Source organism: Musa acuminata, chromosome BXJ2-7 (assembly GCF_036884655.1).
Source record: "Musa acuminata AAA Group cultivar baxijiao chromosome BXJ2-7, Cavendish_Baxijiao_AAA, whole genome shotgun sequence".
Taxonomy (NCBI): Eukaryota; Viridiplantae; Streptophyta; class Magnoliopsida; order Zingiberales; family Musaceae; genus Musa; species Musa acuminata.
In genome coordinates, this window is record NC_088344.1 from 10,092,693 (window position 1) to 10,111,196 (window position 18,504).

General features: G+C 39.7%; 4 protein-coding genes across 6 annotated transcripts; 3 read left to right on the forward strand and 1 right to left on the reverse strand.

Annotated features, from left to right (window-relative positions):
* Positions 1-905: 905 nt before the first annotated feature.
* Positions 906-6,440, reverse strand: LOC135617141 (mitochondrial phosphate carrier protein 3, mitochondrial-like). Its single transcript, XM_065117083.1, has 6 exons — positions 5,999-6,440; positions 4,988-5,349; positions 4,838-4,881; positions 1,396-1,610; positions 1,144-1,268; positions 906-1,045 (listed from the first exon to the last, which is right to left on the reverse strand). Exons 1-6 carry the CDS (start codon positions 6,293-6,295, stop codon positions 988-990), a joined length of 1,101 nt encoding a protein of 366 aa, XP_064973155.1. The 5' UTR covers positions 6,296-6,440; the 3' UTR covers positions 906-987.
* A 440-nt stretch (positions 6,441-6,880) lies between these two features.
* On the forward strand, positions 6,881-9,025 carry LOC103991549 (probable E3 ubiquitin-protein ligase RHC1A). 2 transcript variants are annotated; one of them, XM_065115299.1, is made up of 3 exons: positions 6,881-8,138; positions 8,279-8,376; positions 8,791-9,025. In XM_065115299.1, exon 1 carries the CDS (start codon positions 7,051-7,053, stop codon positions 8,011-8,013), a length of 963 nt encoding a protein of 320 aa, XP_064971371.1. In that variant the 5' UTR covers positions 6,881-7,050; the 3' UTR covers positions 8,014-8,138; positions 8,279-8,376; positions 8,791-9,025. The 2 variants fall into 2 exon arrangements, with proteins under 2 accessions (XP_064971371.1, XP_009409315.2); XM_009411040.3 differs by having other exon boundaries at positions 6,882-7,939.
* Positions 9,026-10,180: 1,155 nt separating this feature from the next.
* LOC103991860 (WAT1-related protein At1g21890-like) lies at positions 10,181-12,361 on the forward strand. 2 transcript variants are annotated; one of them, XM_009411400.3, is made up of 7 exons: positions 10,181-10,437; positions 10,724-10,786; positions 10,882-10,998; positions 11,104-11,341; positions 11,454-11,615; positions 11,695-11,846; positions 11,948-12,361. In XM_009411400.3, the coding sequence occupies exons 1-7, from the start codon at positions 10,247-10,249 to the stop codon at positions 12,144-12,146; spliced, it is 1,122 nt and encodes a 373-aa protein (XP_009409675.2). In that variant the 5' UTR covers positions 10,181-10,246; the 3' UTR covers positions 12,147-12,361. The 2 variants fall into 2 exon arrangements, with proteins under 2 accessions (XP_009409675.2, XP_064971363.1); XM_065115291.1 differs by lacking the exon at positions 11,948-12,361 and having other exon boundaries at positions 11,695-11,850.
* Positions 12,362-13,904: 1,543 nt separating this feature from the next.
* Positions 13,905-14,730, forward strand: LOC103991861 (uncharacterized). The gene has a single exon (XM_009411401.3). The coding sequence runs from the start codon at positions 13,958-13,960 to the stop codon at positions 14,435-14,437; it is 480 nt and encodes a 159-aa protein (XP_009409676.2). The 5' UTR covers positions 13,905-13,957; the 3' UTR covers positions 14,438-14,730.
* Positions 14,731-18,504: the final 3,774 nt, after the last annotated feature.

Consider the following 18,504-nt stretch of genomic DNA (forward strand, 5'->3'; position numbering starts at 1 on the left):
TTGAAATTTACAAGCAAGATTTTTTCGGAACAGTTCGAGTTATATCAATAAACCATATACATGAAACATCTCACACACTATCATTTAAAGTTCAGGATTGGAATGGCAATGAGTAAGACATCAATTATCTGTATTCAAAGCCCACTTGAATCCCTTTCGAACCTGATTTAAGTTACCTGAACCCTCTTTAATTAGGTCGATTAGATCTTAGTACTTTAAGTTACTTTCATTCCTACTAGTGGCATTGCCTATAAGGCACAAGTGAGAATGTACCCATCCAAATCATATTAGATTAAACCAAGCATGCAATTTCACATAAACATAATCCAATCTTTTGTCACATATAAGGCCATACATACATTAATCACAAAGTCATTATTGTTTAACCAGCAGCAACTGGGCGGGCTTATGTATGACAGTCCAATCAATACTAACAAGTATACCACCTTTTAAACCGAATAGCAATCGCTAATTGCTCTTAAGAAAATATACAAGCATCGGAGAAGACATAACAAAGCAAATGGAAAGTTAACTTTCAAGTAAGCAAGAGGCATGTTAGCACAACCGTACCCTTGTTTCTGCTAGGCATCAACGTTTGAGAATTTCATTATCTGAAAAAGAGACAAGCTTCTAAATCGGCTCATAATCAGTCTTCTTGGATCAAAAGTTGCATTATATTTACCAACAAACATTAAGAAACAAAGGGCATGAAATTTGACACGAATCATCACTAACTCAACATATGATAATCGAACTTACAAGGGTTATGCCTTCCTGATAAATCCATGGAAACCCTCCTGCTGTTATGATGTTAAAAGCTGCATTTACCTGTTTGATGAGTTTCTCAGGCCTAAATTATGAGAACAAAACCATCGCCTAAAACATATTGAAAACAGACACTGAGGTGCTCTGGAAGGATATAACACTCCCAAACAAAATGTATTTTGGCATCTGACAATCTTATATTATTGATATCTATAATAATCATTAAGCTGCTTTCAGCTTAGCCAGTTCTGGTGCAGGAGAGACTCCACCAGTCGTTGGCCTGAAAAGTAGTAAAAGTCTTAAAGTATCTGAACGTTACAATAAGGAAGCAATTATATCATGAGTTAAAATCATGACAGTTCTAAGGGAGGCACTTACAGGCCAACCATGACTTTGAAAGCATCGTAAATCCCCCACTGTGCGCCAGTTAGAGTGCCAATCATCACAATACGAAGAGGGAGCCCACGTGTAAAAAGACCCCACAGACCAAGCTTTTTCACAGCCTTCAAAAAAAAATTGTAAATTATTACTATCATATAAACATATTATGATCTAGCAAGATGATATATCAGATTATAATAAACCATACTATGAATTTTGTGAAATACTATGAATATATGAAGTACTCACATCACCAACTGTAGCACCCTTAGCGTTGTTTAGGAAAGAGACAAGGTTGTCAGCTGGATGAGAAACTATAGCACAGAAAATTCCAGCAATATAACCACCAGCAAAGCTTATGCCCAGCTGACGTGTTTTGCTACACTGGTCTTTGGGTGTTGGAATTGCATATTTGTAGATCATCTCAACCACAGTCTCAAAGGATGCAAATTTCATCATAGTATCTGCGCCAAGCAGTACATATAAATTTGACATAGGAGCTAATTTCTCACCATTAGATTACATGTGGGAAAGACTAAGCATGTAAATCTTATATAAGAAGGAAAACATAAAACACAATTCTTCATTACATTTATGCGAAGTTACTATAAACTATATTGCTCCAATGGGCTCATTGTCTACACAAGACTTATTATCCAAATCATTACATATAAAAACTACAACATCGGAAGCAACAATTGCAATGCATGTTTTTTTTGTAAAAATAGCTCAATTTTGCATGTAAAACCAGCTACAAGTATACTTGAATTGAATAAAGAAATTGTGTTATTAAAGATCCACATTGAAACTAATATCCCAGTTTTTTTATATATTAAACATAAAGTCGAGTCAATCCCTGTACTTCCATTCATTGTTCATGAAAATCTCATTCCAATCTCTCTCTGATCGATTTCAATAACATCCAATAACTATGAAGTTAGTGTACACTGTGATTGGGTTTGCCATTTTAGCCCTTTGCTAGCAGCCTTATGAAAATGAATGAGCTTATTCACTCTCCAATGTTACATTCACTTACAACAGAGAATGAAACATTTAAAAGAGACACAAATAAAGAATATGAACTATATAGACTAATCAATCCCATTTTCCAAGTAAACGAACCAAATGGTTAGACAGCTAAATTTCCTATGTTATAAACAGACCAACAAGTCACATTCTTCAAAATCCTTGGTGTCAGCTCACTAATATTAAGAAGAAAAGTTGCCAGGTCAATGCAGTCTGACAAAATGAAATTACAGATCGTAACAAAGAAAAGCATAGTAAGTTACGCAAACAAGTATCCAAGTGAACAAGGTCAAATACAATCCGATAACAGCATTCAACATAGAAAAATGTGACCTCTTACACAATCACTAACATATCTTTCCCTGAATCAAGAAGCCCTGACCTAATAATTTGACTGATTCCTAACAGTTAGCCCACAGATGTTATAGAAATTGACGGGATCAGCAAGACCACCTGATCCTATGATAACTCAAGTTACTCAACATGATTGCAACCAAACTGCAATGGATCTCAATCAATTTTTGACATGTCCAGTGGTCCAATTAGTTATCAACCAGCTAAGAGAATCCCAGACAATCCCAATCTTATGCAACACACTTATATTTGCATTAATTTTAAGAGAACACATTAGCAATCATATCCAGTCAATCCAACCAGTTCCATTCCAAAATTCTACTACCCATCAGGGTCTTGCAAAATTATAGTTGCACTTTTGCTAGCAATATTTTGCATGGCATTTTCTAATAGAGAATACGTTTTCATTATATCAAGCAGGAAAAAAAAGAGTATGCAGGATATACCATAAAGATAAAGATCTAATTAAAATTCAGGTCTTCTCAATGTTTGACAATACTATAGTCCAACCTATCATTTGAAGCAACAGAGTTGACAAGTATAGGTATCAATCGGTTATAACACACAATTTCTAAAACCCAATTCACATGATCTTTCTCTTACCTCTTTATGATCTATTATTTTTTAACTGAATCAGATATTACACAAGGATCAAATATAATCCTTAGTTTAAAGAAAGAGAAACAGTCATGTGAACCAATTCATTGAAGTGCAACCCCATTCAGATCAACAGGAGATGACTCAAGTAGAGAGGTTTGATTTTTATATGCACATTTAAAATCTTCTGACCCTGGCCAGGAAGATCACAGAACTATGTGAAAACACAACAGACTGAGAAGATGATAGGAAAATCAAACACACGGAATTTCTCAGGGTATCTTGTGAAAGGTTGGAAATAAACATGATATCTAAGAAGTTTTCCCCCACGTGCTATGCCCAAAAGTTGAGTTAAGATAGAGTTGTCATCATGTACAAACATCCAAGGGTTTGTTATATAAATATAAACGACAATTTGAGTAAATCCTAACAAAAAAGGCCATGACTCATGTTTATGTGCAAAAGAAAACACACAAATAGCAGGCAACAATGACGATGATCCCTTTAATGTATAACACTAAAAGACAAAAAGTCATCAATCAAGGAAAAAAAAGGTTTTGACGATGACGAAATAGATGCTGCATATGAAATGTTAAAATGACTAGCGTACTTGGAATTAGCACAACTTTTAGTTTGGATCATCCTGCATTTCCACATCAACTATTCTTAAATTTGTAGCACAGAAAGGATCACTAAGCTTTGAAATATTCTTCCAAGTGTAAAAAGAGGGAACTTAAGTTTCCAATTAGTCAATGAAATATGTAAACTTCACTTGAGTGACCACAATCTAGTATCAGAGTGGAGAAGACAACAGAAGAGGAACATTTCATATATGCAAACGAATGAAGTTCAATATTCAGACTTAGATTACATGAAGAATGATGCCAGGCGCTAACCAAGGGACACAATAAGCTGAAAATAAGCAATAGTTTAAGTGTAAATCTACAGAGCAATATGCCTAGAAAATATAACATGAGCTACACCAAAGTGAATTACATCAATGTCAGGTATCCAAACATAATGCTGGTGCAAGAAAACTCATAAACCAGCATAACAGAGTGTTGAGAAACTAATTTTCTTGGAACACAAAAAACATCTCAATGTTAATAATAGAAAGCAAGGATTGAATAACATACATAATATTGTCAAAGGCACTAGGCACTGTGAGGCACTAAGATCCCAAATTACGTGGGAGCTAAGTGCTCACCAAGCAAAACAAGATGCTTACCTTACAAAATTTGTAAAGAAGATAATAAAGAAAAATAATAATCATTATAACAATAATTTTAATCAAAATAAGTTGCAAATTATTTTGGAGGACACCTTTTGCACAATAATCTATTTTTACTCTTGACTTTGTTATTATGCTTGAAAAATATTTCTGCTATTAGTTTTATTATAAAACATGCAACTGACAATATAAGGGTCTTTGGATCCTCTTAATAGTTGTATGTCCATCCAAGATACTTTTTATGTTTCTTCATGATAATTCTTCTGGCATACCTATAGTTACCATTGTACCAAAAATGCAATTTGAATTTCTCTGTTAAATTGATTAATTAACAGAGAGAGAGAGAGAGAGAGAGAGAGAGAACATGAGAGGGAGAGAAGAAGATGGATGAGAGTGAAGAGGACAACAGCATCAATATTCCACTTACAAAGAGTGAAGCAGAGAAGAATGAAAAGTAGAAGGAAAAGGAGAATCATTACTTACAAGGAATCTGACGCCCCCAAAGTGGAACTATTCCTTTATATAGTCTGCAGCAGAACAATAGTTAGAATAAGAAAAATTGTAACAGAAACGATAAACAACTAAACCACATGGATGAAAAGTAAAATGACAAAAACAAAAACAAAAACGTACCCCATAACACCTTCAGATTTGACAAATTTAGGCAACCCATCACTCAATCCCCTTGCAAAACCAGGCTGTGTCTGGACCCGAACCTTCACAGCCTCAAAGGGGCAGAGAGCTACATCAGCAATCACTTCAGCAGAAGCAGACCCAGCAAGATAGATCAAAGTCTTATACTTGGCGGCATACTCTGGCCCAGCTATATCTGAATAGTACTTCTTGAAGTACTCATAAAACCCAAACTTGCATGCCCCCTGGGCGCTGTATCCAAGCAGAGTAGGTACCCAGCCCCTAAAGAAACCCCTGATCCCTTGTTCTTTAAGCAAGACTCCAAATCCTGAAGAGATGCTTTTGTACTTAGCTGGGTCGATCTAGAAGATGCCAGCAAGTCTTATGGTCAAATAGATCCATTGAAAAATATAAAATAAACATCAATCCAGTCAACGAAACACATTCATCAATAGTGAATATGGCATAGATTAACCAATCAAGGCCTGAAATTTACTTGCACCAACTTATATCGAACACCAAACATTTCTATCGAGCCTTAACCGCCGACACATGAGAACTGTATTTAATCGCGCGGATCAATCTACAGAATATAATTTCACAAAACAGAAGATGAATCATGGAAACAGAAAGACTGGAATGCAATATATCATCAGGACGACGTAGTTGAAGAAAAATTAACCAATGTGGCTAAAGCCGAAGCACGGTAATCTGAAGGAGAACCAACAAATCAGTAAGTATAAATCAGGAAATAAGCATCAACTATCCAAAGAAGTCGGATCATGTAAATCGAAAACTGCCACTGAAATAGAAGCTACCAAAATGAAATTTTTAATCCATAAGGCAAATAATAAAAAGGAAAAGTAACTAAAATTACCGAAGAAAAGAACAAATCGAGTGAAATAAAAACAGAAAATTCCCACAAGAACACTTAAGGCAGACCAATGGACTGGTAACCTCTAAATCCCATTACCATAGATCGACTGCTTCGACAAAGCCGACGCATCTCACCTGCATATTACACTTGACGAGGTCAAGCGGAGTGACGGCCATGTGGGTGAGGCCGCAGCTGGCGATGCCGCCGGCGGTACAGGCGGCATAGAACATGGGCGAGTACATCTCGATTTTTCCGGGCTCGTTGGGCGCCTGGGAAACGACTGGGGCTGTCGAGGCGGCAATGCCCGCCGTCACCGGTGAGGCAGTGGTCCTCCCCAGGATCCGGTCCAGGGCTCGGGTTCCGGAGGCCGGGGTGGGCGAGTACAGGAAGGTCGGGAGGAGGGATTGGTGAGATCTCTCTGTCAGATCCATTGCAGCTCCCCTCGATTACGTGTTAGGGTTCGGATCAAAGAGGAGCCTGAGATGGAGGAGAGAGCCAATGCGATGGCTCTCTTGCCTCTCTTCTTCTCACTCGTGAATGTGACGGACGCGAAATGACTGGCGTTTTGGTGCACTCCCCAATTTTTAGGGCGCGGTGGTGTTCGCTAAATTGTCGGACTTAAAAGACGCAAAAGCTCCCGGCATCTTTAAGGAATTACTTATATAGACAGTATTAGTGGAAAATTGATAGGAGTGGCAATATTGGAAACAAACGAATATGCGGGGGTAATATTCGGAGCCGCGGTCTACGCCTCTTCTTTTGCCCAATTAAAGGCCGAATTCTTCGACAGAGATTGGAGGATGCGATTCATTGACAAAAAAATGTTCAGATGGACGGTGGGAGATGATGATGTATTCGATTAAAGAATATTATATTAAATTGAGATTGGGCTTAAGTTTCGTCTATTGGGCCGCATTTGGTGTTGCGACCTCACAGAATCGTTTCTTTGCTTCCTCGCACGTTCCTCCCCGTCGCGAGCGGCAAACAAACGAGGTAGTCTGCGACTGGAAGCCACAGCAGCCACCCCATGGCAGAATCGCTTCCTGCATATCCGTAAGCTATCCTTTTCCATCCCTCCCATGCCTTCTCAACTCCATATATAAATCCATCCTCCATCACCTCCCTTTCTTCCACACACCGCCTTCTCTTTAGCCAAATAAGAAGCAAACAGCACTGCCGCGACTCCATGTCTCTGCGCCCCTCGGCTCCCAGGACCTGCCGCCTCTTCTGGTGCTACCAGTGTCACCGCGCCGTCCGCATCATCTGCTCCCCGGCCGCCGACGTCCTCTGCCCCCGCTGCTACGGCCGCTTCCTGCATGAGATCGACCTGCCCCGCCCTCGCCTCGTCGTCGAGCTCACCCCCGTCCGCCCCCTCCGCGACCACCCTCTCTTCCCCCCGCCCGCATGGCGCCGCTACGCCGAGCTCGACCGCGTCCGGCAGCTGGACTCCGACGACGGCAGCCGCAACCCTTCCGGTTCTTGGATCGTCTTCAGGAGGACCACGGATGACCGCCCCGTCGACCCTGGCCCTCGGCGTCCCCTGACCCCCGCTCCTCCTCGCCGAGAAGAGCCGTCGATTCCTGCGGCGGTGCGCCCGGCTGACTACTACACCGGTCCTAATTTGAACGAGCTGATCAATGAGCTCACCCAGAACGACCGCCCGGGGCCACCGCCCGCGCCGGCTCCGGCTATCGAGGCAATGCCCACTGTCTCCATAACGGAGGCCCACCTGACCGACGGCTCGCAGTGCCCGGTCTGTAAGGAGGAGTTCAGCCTCGGCGAGGAAGCGAGGGAGATGCCCTGCAAGCATGTGTACCATTCCGAATGCATCGTTCCATGGCTCAGCATGCACAATTCGTGCCCGGTATGCCGGTTTCAGCTGCCGGGTGCGGGGAACGGCGGCGGGCAGGAGAACAGAGCTAGTGGCAGCTCGAACACAGGCAGTGGTCGGAGCCGCCGACAGGACCGATGGAACCCCTTCTTCCAGCTGTGGCCCTTTCGAGAGTCATTGCACACCGGGGACTACCAGTACCGGGGACTCGAGGAGCACGAAGACATTTTTAGTAGCCCTGGTGGTAATGATTCGAGAGTCCTTCCAGCTTTTCTTCTCATCTCCTTGTATTTCTGCGTCTTCTCATACTTCCTTTGAAACAACTGCACAATTTCACACTTGGGAAAGTTGGAGGTCTCAGCATCATCATGCAGAATGTTATTACATGAACTCTATATCCGATCATGTATTTACAGCATATAAAGCTTAAAAATCTTGCAAAGGTGATTTCTTTTTGCCTTTTATGTCATATGTTTACTAATATGGTGCATAAAGTTGTTATTATATCAAGCATCGTATATTATCTTTCCTAATCTGTGTTTATTAATTGTTAAGAGTGTGACTAATGATTGATTTTTCTCAGCCTTCTATTCATGGTGGCGCTCTTTATTTCTTCTCTAGCAGTTCTTCTAGTGGTGCAGTCATTCTCAAAAGGCCAAAGGGAGGCCTGCTTAGTGGACAGTTAAGTCTTTCCCTTGAACCCTTTTCTAGTGTTTGTCATTCTGTGCATTTGGCATCTGATACCTTAGCTTCTTAGCTACTCAAGCTCTAATTGCACCTTGTAATAATGCCTCTTTAGAATGTCCATCTTCCTGTTATAGGTTATATTTTGCATATATTTCCAGGTTATGATCTTGTTTGGAGATGAAAATTAAAGTTATCATGGAAAGCATGTAATTAGAGTGTTTATTACTGATAGATGAGTTAGCATACACAAATTGTTATCTGATAGAAGAATTCGATGAACTTATAGCTAATTTAGCTTTGCTCAAGTTCTACACTAGTTTAATTACATAAATTTGTGCATGATATATTTTTTTCCATGTTAATCTGCAAAGAAGGCAAGAAAATGATGAAGGTAATATGGCTGTGCAGTCGTCAAACGAAGGCTGGGAATGCTGATCCCAGATCATCCATTGAAGCTTCACGGAAGAAGAAATATTGAGTAGATATTTTTACGAAGAAAGAACACAGCTACACATCTTTATGTAATCATCTGCTATGTACAAGGTTAATTCATCGACATAAGACCTCAAAAAATAGTGGTCAAGGTGTATCTCTTTCAATGACCTGAATGGCTTATAATTGTGATTAAACATTATATATTGATCTTAAATGGATCCATTTATCATATGAGAATGTCTTCTCATGACTGATAATTAATTGAGGTTTGTTCACACTGAACAGCCCATATGTCAGAACATAATTGTTCTGACAGTTTATGGGCTGTTCTTCACAATCCTAGCTTTGGATAGCTTACTTAGTTGAGTTAAAATTGATGATGTTGCCCTGAAGCTTACTGGTGATGTGTAAGGAACTTCATGGTGTCACTTGAACATAAAACATGAAGCTTTTTAGGTAGAAGAGAGAGATGTGATATCATCAACCATGGTGAAGTCACTAGCTTGAGTCTCAGTCTCTTTCTTTTTCTTTACCCTTCTAATCTGTAAGTACTTTGGCATGCAAAGCTGCAGAATTGGTGATTAGCATGCAAATCCCGGCACGACACTTCACTCCTATGCCAATGAAACATCCAGCTAAAAGGAAGATGACGATTGACTGGTCCTAATTCACATAGACAAGTGATTGTCCATTAGATTCCAACGTGTTGGTCTGAGATGGTCGACGCAAACACAAATCGGCTACGCAATTGTACGTCGAACTCCGATTCACCAACACCATGATGGATCGAAGGTGTAAGCCTAAGATTCTGATGTCATTCTTTCACTCGAGCTGCCCAAATGTGCAAGGTGGAGCCCCGAGGCCGCAAGGAGTCTACCTAGGATTTTGATGTCAGATGCACATAGAAACATTCTAAAGCTTTAGTTTCATTACTATTATATCTGTGATATGCGAATGAACCCAAACGCTTTATGGCATCTACCTTTCTCCACTTCAGTAAACCAGCGGCGTCGAGTGGCCACAACCACACTGTATTGAGGCTGCGAGACTTATTCTGTGGTCTGCAGGTTGAAATCCTCTCATGACCGCACCACCCAACGAGGCTCAGTTGCATCACCGTCATTAGTTGCCGCTCCACAGGTACCACATTGCCATGCACTGCTCCCACTGTGTGGATTAAACTAATCCAAGAGAAAGAGAATTGGAGCTTCTCTTGGACGTCTCTATTACAGGTCGATACCCAAGATTGTACTGTCAGTTCAGCATGACCACGAAGTGGGACCTCGGCACTTTCAGCGTGCCTTTTTCTTCCCCCTATATAAGTCTGAAGGGTGCAGTCTTCGATTGCAAGAGAGAAGACAGATCTAAAGGTTTGCTGATAGTTGAACAGTTCGGAAGATTTGGATTGTGTTCTTGAGGTTTTACTGGTATGGGGTTCGTCGAGGTGATGATGACGGTGAAGGCTTATGTGCTCATGGTGCTGCTGCAGTTTGGGTACGCTGGGATGTTTGTCATCTCGGTGGCATCGATCAAGCGTGGGATGAACCACTTCGTGCTGGTGGTGTACAGAAATGCCATTGCTACTCTCTTCATTGCACCCTTTGCACTGTGGTTTGAGAGGTTCTCTCTCTCTCTCTCTCTCTCTCTCTCTCTCTCCTGGTCATGTCACACACGTGAACACAGCATCAAACCTGTTGTGCACCATCACTCTCTCGTTTTCAGCAAATTAAGGTCGGCGAAACTCCATGACAATGATGGTTCGCCTTAAAGCATTTGGATTATGTTGGAATTCGATCGCAAAGTACCAGCAATGCAAAAAAGACAAAGAAATCATCACTGTTGCTTCCCTTCCATCATGCCTCTCACTATTGCATTTGCTCATGTTTTCTATCTTCTTCTCCAACAGGAAGACAAGGCCAGAGATGACAGTCATCATCTTCCTCAAGATAGCCGCTCTAGCCCTTTTAGAGTACTGATCATATCTATCTGAAATATTACACCATGTCATTAATCTCTGTTGACGCTAGTTGTAAGATGATTGACTTCTGATCTCTTCCATTACAGGCCTGTACTTGACCAGAACTTGTACTACATGGGTGCAAACTTAACCTCCGCGGGTTTCGCCTCTGCCCTGTACAACATGATCCCTGCAATTACCTTCATAATGGCCATCGTTCTAAGGTAAATAAATATACGCAGCTCAATCACGTAAATCGTCATCCAAATAAGTTAGCTATCTCAGTTGGAAAATAAGATCCACGCTAACTATCACTCGATCATTGCTAGAATTGAGAAACTAAGGATTAAGAGCCGACATAGCCAAGCCAAGATTGTCGGATCGCTGGTGACCGTAGTAGGTGCATTGCTCATGATATTGTACAAGGGCCCAGTAGTAGAGTTTGTATGGTCCAAAGGGAGAAGCCACCGTGACACAGCAACCAACCAAAGCAGCGGTAATTGGCTAACAGGCATCTTCTTGCTACTGGGGAGCTGCTTATGCTGGTCTAGCTTCTTCATCTTACAGGTAATGCATGCACCCAGTTGATATCTACAATGAATAGATATGTCATGTCTCTTTCACCGACTGTTCCTTCAGCTATGGAGGTGATGAACAGAGAGCAATCGTGTCTTTGCAGTCCAATACCTTAGAGACGTATTCTGCGGAGCTATCCTTGACGACGTTGATATGTCTTATGGGTGCGGCGATGAGCGCAGTGGTCACTCTGGCGGTGGAAGGCTTCAGCGCGAAACCTTGGACGATCGGCTGGGACATGCGGCTCGTCACTGCTATCTACTCTGTAAGATCAGATCGAACTCAGGCTAACACACCGTTCATTTACGGAAGCTGACACGACTGTCTCATCTCGGACACTGCAGGGTGTGGTTTGCTCTGGAGTTGCCTACTATGTGCAAGGCATATTGATGAAGGAGAGAGGTCCGGTGTATGTCACTGCTTTCAACCCCCTCTGCATGATCATAACTGCTGTCTTGGGCTCCATAATTCTAGCAGAGGAAATAACCTTAGGAAGGTGAGCGAAAACAACGAAATATGACATCTCTTCCTTACATCTACTACAAACACCAAAGGAAACCATAGAGATACCGATGCTTTTCTCTTGGAAACTTGTAGTGTTATTGGTGCAGTAATCATAGTTGTTGGCCTCTATTCGCTCATCTGGGGCAAGAGCAAGGATCAAGCAAAGCAATCTTCGGAGAGAACTGCAGCCGAAAGAACTCTACAGCTGCCGATCGCTGCAACTGATGCTGGCAAATTTGGATCCAGTGGTCAAGTCAGTCTAATGGAAATAAACACGCCAAAAAATCCATGATCATCAAAAAGAGATTTTGTTGGCGCAAGTCAACAATCCTCAGGTAGATGTGTTTTCTTCTTGTTTTTGCCTTAATAAAGCTTGTCAGGCACTTGTGTTCATCAGATTTCTGATAGAGTGTCAGATAATGAGTGAGTACATGTTTTTGATCTGGTACATGTATTTCATCTGAATAAAGCATATCAGGCACTTACAATCATCAGATTTCTGAGTGAGCGTATGTGATTTAGTAGGGCAGCTTTGCTGTTTTGGTTCTGATCGGACAAATTGCATGTCATTCTATGTGGCTGGCATTGAGACTCGACCAAAACATGATCGAATCCGAAGGAGACAAAGCCACATGGTTGGAGTTAGGATCGGGTCCCTCCTCCACGTAAAATTGCCTCATTCCTACAACACCACTGACGACGACTTCTCTCGATTGTCTGTCTCTCTACAGACAAACTCGCTTCTTTTCTGAAGGGTGCGAGCTTGCTGTTTTGTTTAGGAGCACTTCATGCCTCGATAGGTTTATGTACAGAAATTTCAAGTTATTTAATAGATTCATGAATAGTTGATCGCGTTAAGTTCGAATTAAATGTTTTGTTTATACATGTAAATATTCTACTAATCCTTTCTTGCACAAGTAAGCTTAGCTTGGGCTGAAAACAATCAATAAAATGGTGAGATAGCCATATCTTTTAGTTCAACCTCGCATAACGTCTGATAATTCGACACATATCTTTAGATATATCGCTAAATTAGTGATATATTGCAGTGGTACGATACAAGTATATATCAATCAACACGTATCATCGTAATTTAATAGGATTAGATCATCGAATCCAATCTCTCTCTTATTTTGTATAGCAAGCTAAATAAAATAAAATAAAAAAGGTTAAGATTTATTTTAGTCCATGTGATTTTTCACATCGACCACTTAAATTTTAATGATTTACTCGTATCTAAAATAACTTTTATATTTTTAAAAATATAACATATAAGTCCTTTCTATCAAGTTTGAATTAACAAACGTGATATGCCGATTTACAATAAATAATTAATATAATGATATATATAATTTTAATTAAAAAAGTAATTAAGATCCATTTTAATCTTTGTGAATCATTTATGTTCTTATAGTTTACTCATGTCTAAAATAACTTATATAGTAACGGCTCCATGCTACTATTGGTAGTCACTTCTATGATAACGCCTCATCCCGTTATTGATGATCGTCTCATTTTTTAAAAAATTTAAATTATATATCTCATTATATTAAATAGTTTATTATAAGTCAGCATATCACATAAATATATTTTAACATCTGTTAATTCAGACTTGACGAGAAAGACTTATATATTATAATTTAAAAATATATTAATTATTTTAGATATAAATAAACTATAAAGACTTAAGTGGCCCATTGTCAAAATCATATGAACTAAAATAAATTTTAATTATTTTTTAAACTTAAAAATTATATATATTATTATATTAATAATTTATTATGAATCAATATATTATATAAATAAATTATAATATCTACTAACTTAGATTTGAGGAAAGAGATTTATATATTATATTTTTTAAATATAAAAATTAATTTAGATAAGAATAAATTATAAGGAGTTAATTGGTACGACCATTTAGGAGCTTCAACCAAGAGAAAAATAATAACAGATGCTTTTAGCTGTACCACCACGTGTAAGAATTATGCAAAGGCTTCCCACCAACCACTGGTGTTCGTGACTCAACATCTGATCCATCCTCTGTTCCGGGCAAGTTGTCTCCACAAGTCTAAAGTGACAATATATTCCCCATCATTGTTGATGGAAATACAGCATACTCGGCTCTTCTGTACACCGATCAACCGAGTAAAGCAGGGAGCGATGGAGGCTCTGCTCTCCCAGCTGGCCTTCCTCGCCAACCAGGCTCTCCACGACAAGAACTTCGATCCCTCGGCGTTGGAAGAGCTCTTGGCCCTCTTCGAGCAAGAGGCCTACGCCTCCTGGGCCGCCGAGCACCAGAAGGCCGCCGCCGACGACGCCAAGGTCTCCATCAAAGACGCGGAGGACCACCTCCAGTCCCTCGTGGCCGACTTCAGTGGCTTCCGCCGCCAGGCTGATGAGCCTGCGACGGAGGCCGAGCCGTCGAGCTCAGAGCGGGACGGCGACGCGAGGCAGGAGCTGGGCAAGTCCCCCGGCGCGGCGGCTGCCAGTACGGCCTCCAACAAGTACGCGGACGCGGCGGTGGCTTCGGCCTTGGCCACCGTGAAGTCCGCTTTTGCTTCCTCGAAGCTCCAGCCCTGATTAGATCTCACCGTGTAGCTGAAAACCAGTGAGCGGCGGCATAAGTCACAGTCTGTGTGTGGTTGCGTGTGTAATTTAGTATCAGCTTGGGTTCGATATGAGATGGAGGTGGCGATGGCGGAGACGAACATTGTTGCTTTGTGGTTCTGCAGTCCCTTTGGATAGCGCGAAAAGTCCAAGTTGCAATGTCCCACTCCCACCGCTATTGCCGTCCTGCATTATTGTAGTGTCGGCCGTCGTGTCGCTTCCTGGAGATCCTATTTACTCGATTGACGATTTTTCCTTTCTTCTAATATTTGAACTCTTTCGGGGGCTAAATGATCCACAGGCTTCAAATTGTCAAGAAATATACTCGTCATTATTGTAATCCCACAACCTGGGATTTTTGTTTGTTAAATGATGCTATATTGACGCTTTAAAACATTAAATTAACAATCCCACAACTCATATAATAGGCTTAAACAAAGAGATGATCAACACATTTATACGTTTATGCCGTCGCACAAGTTCGAAGAAACAGATCATCTGCCACGAGGAAGAAGCACAAGAGCCTGCTGGCGCTATGAGGACGCAGCATAGTCTTTAAGGCATGCAAAATGGCATTTACAGGGAACATTTTACTTGATTTCAGCAAGAAAAATCCTAGAAAATGGTCTTAGAAGACAACACAAATCAACCACCAACAGTATCTCACAGAAGAGTGACTCGACTTCTACATAAATCTTTGATTACTGGCTTTCGGCCCTGCGACACAACTTCTGATTGTGTTCCCTCATTAGAAGTCATGTCACTCTGGAATTCATAAGCTCGACTTCGAATTGTCGACGAAGCTGAAGAGATCGATGGTAGAGGTTAACATCGAGGCCGTTGACGTTCCTTCCTACACGCGCTTGCAAAATTGCCTGGAAATAATATACAAAACTGAGTCAAAGAGCCGAGCTCAAGGTGCCACTGATTATGAAATAGAGAAAGAGCTTCGATAATTCCAAAAGGAATCAATGGCATCTTTCGTACTCTGTCCTCTGGTAAAATGAGGAGTTCCCCAATGAACTGATAATATGAGCCGATCCGGAAGGTGAGGTCCCTCAAGTGTTGTGTATCGATATTGAAGCTAACATCATCCTCGGTGATTACCGCTATGGCAGTGTCCACGCTGTATTCTTGTAGCCTACGGAGCAGAAAATTATAGCTTGATTAGCACAGACATCCTAAGGGGCTTCACAAAGATCATGAGAAAGTAATATAACTAGACAAAATTATGAATTGAAGCCTCAGCAGGGAGAAGTCAACTAATGAAGAACAAGGAAGATTAACCAGGAAGTTTTTGCCTCAAAAAGTTGGCGTATATAAAGTTGTGTTTTTCCTCAAAATAGAAAAAAAGAAATCAACTCGATTATATAAAGACAGCTGAAGTTTAGATCCAACAGCATTAGGACAAAAGATTTGAGTAACCAGACCTTTAACATCCTACTTTTTACAGTTGACTAAGAAGTTCAAATAACAAAGTAAAATGGTAACAACATCTGTATGTATATATCTTTTTCTTCAAAGAGAGAAAAAAAAAGGGAATCGATATATATATATATATATATATATATATATATATATAGATAGTCAGTAGTACATTTTGACCTCAGACAACCACAGTCAAACCATTTTAAGATTCAAAAGAGGCTACTTTAGCATAGAAGGATCACTAAAGAAGTGGATTCAGAATCATTACTCCATTAACAACTTTGATTAGGACAATCAGAAGATGTTCCTTCTTCAGGCCAAGATGTACTGTCACCATGTAAAAGATTCAAGTGGAGATCTACTAAGTCTCAGCTAAATCATTTGGCCTAAGGGGAGTTTCAATTCTATTTGGACTCAGAGAAAATCTTTGTATTTTCGTACTTATTTTCAAAGCTAATTTTGGAAGGCTTTTCTAGTCCTAGTTAGAGCTGAAGTAGTGTCCAGGACTTACAATATGAGCATAGCATAAATTGGGATAATTATTTCTCTAATCAAAATTATATTTCAAGAACTGACAGAGAGTTTTTGTAATGAGGTACGGTTAGCTTTCCTTCCCTCAACTTGTGTATGGTAAGCTCCTACTAGGCCCTACTTTGTTTAGAAAACGATTATTATTAATAAAGAGTGGTCTTGTAAGAAGAATTGAAGTTAACAATCATAGTCATGGTCGGTTCTTCATCCTTTTTCTTTTTCTATTTATCCCTCTTCTTTATATCTGTTTTCTCTCTTTCTTTTACTCTCTCTCTTGATTCTCTCTTGAAGGACACCTTTTTCGCTTAAGGAAAAATATGTAATCAATTCCATCCCTATTCAAATTTTAGATTTGGATTTCTGGTTTTAACTTATTTTCTACCTTACATCATTGAAGAAATGAAATTTTATTGAGCTGAATTTTGGTACATCAAAAGAATATCAAGTTAGATGCTTGCTCATTTTATTTCAGCCAAATCTGACACAGTTTCACCCATCTATTCACTCTTGTCAGTAACAAATATCAGACTGAAAAGTTCTGCAAGAGGTACAATATTCAGATTCAATCAACCTCCCTATAAATTTTGTTTTTTTCTCTAATAACATATTGAATCAAACATCTTCCATGACCATCATCATGGATTGCTACATTGCATCACCATTTATCCCCTCATCCAATTATAAAGATTCAGATGTTTAGTATTACAGCCATGCTTACTAGACATCCAAGTATTCATCAATATAACTGTTAAGTTCTACACCGTTGCCCCCTCAACAACAATCAAACTGCAGGACTAAGAACACTTCGTTAGGTTATAAAATCATTGATGGAGAAGTTATCTAGAATGACTAGCCAATATTGATGATCAACTGGGCAACAATATTGCTCTGATGATTATGCTTGCAAGCCTGGAAGATTGTTAAGATTTGAAGATCAAAGAAGCCTCTCCCATTGTACCAGCAATTTTTTTTTTTAATTACAAGATCTCCGACAACCCTTACTATTCATCACAAGCAAAAGAATGAGTCGAATAAGTTTATGAAGTTGTAGTGGTCAATAATATCTCAACAAACTACACTGAAGAAGAATACTAGTATCATCGGCCTCTAGCATCTTTCGATCCTCCGTTGAGGCAAAACATTAGCTCTTAAACAACTTCCTACCATTTCTCTCTCAAATCTCTTTTAGAGGATACCTCCGTCTTAGAATAAAGAAGGCTGTCCAAAGGAGGAAAAAGATCATAACAATGCATCAAAATCAAAATCGTACCTGCAAAACATATTTTCCTAATAACAACATCGAGTTATTCATGAGCAGAAATATCGAGCATATTCTAAGAAACATATAGCTAAGAAACTGAAATGTCAAGATAGATTTTTTTATCAATTAAGCAGCTCAGTCAAACATTAGGACCTAGACTTTGGAAATGTCTTTGTCAATAAAAGCAAGAAGCCCTAAACCCATTAAAAACTGAAAAATTAAGTTAAACGAAGTTGTATATAAAAAAATAGTGTAATTAAGCAATACATGTTTCATATGATGTCTAAATTTCTGATACTCAAAACTTGCACTCAGATAGATTAAAAATATAATAGCTGTTGGGGCTATGCACATTCATAAGTTCACTGAATATAGCATATCATCAGGACTTACTTTCCTGTAACTCGAAGAGAAGCACCTTGATGAAAAAAATGTGAACCTTCTTCTAATTCCTTCAAAATGACTGGTATGCCAGGTCTTATTGAACATGTAGCCATGATTTTGACAACCACCTGCTAACAATTGTTAGACAAGTTTCAAGACATCTAAATGCAGCTCAACACTTGTTACAAAAATTAAGCAGAAGTGACATGGAAATTCAATAACTTAATTTTACATAGTACACCAGATAAATATGGTTCCCTTGAGTTTGTCAAGCCATATGTAAAACACAATTTTATATCTAATAGCTCTTTATCAAGCATAATATAGACGGATTGACAAACTTGAAATCTGAACAACTTTTCCATGTTTTTCAATGAAACCAACAAAGAACTACTTAAGTAAACCTCCATTTTCTAAACTTACTATTTAAATAATT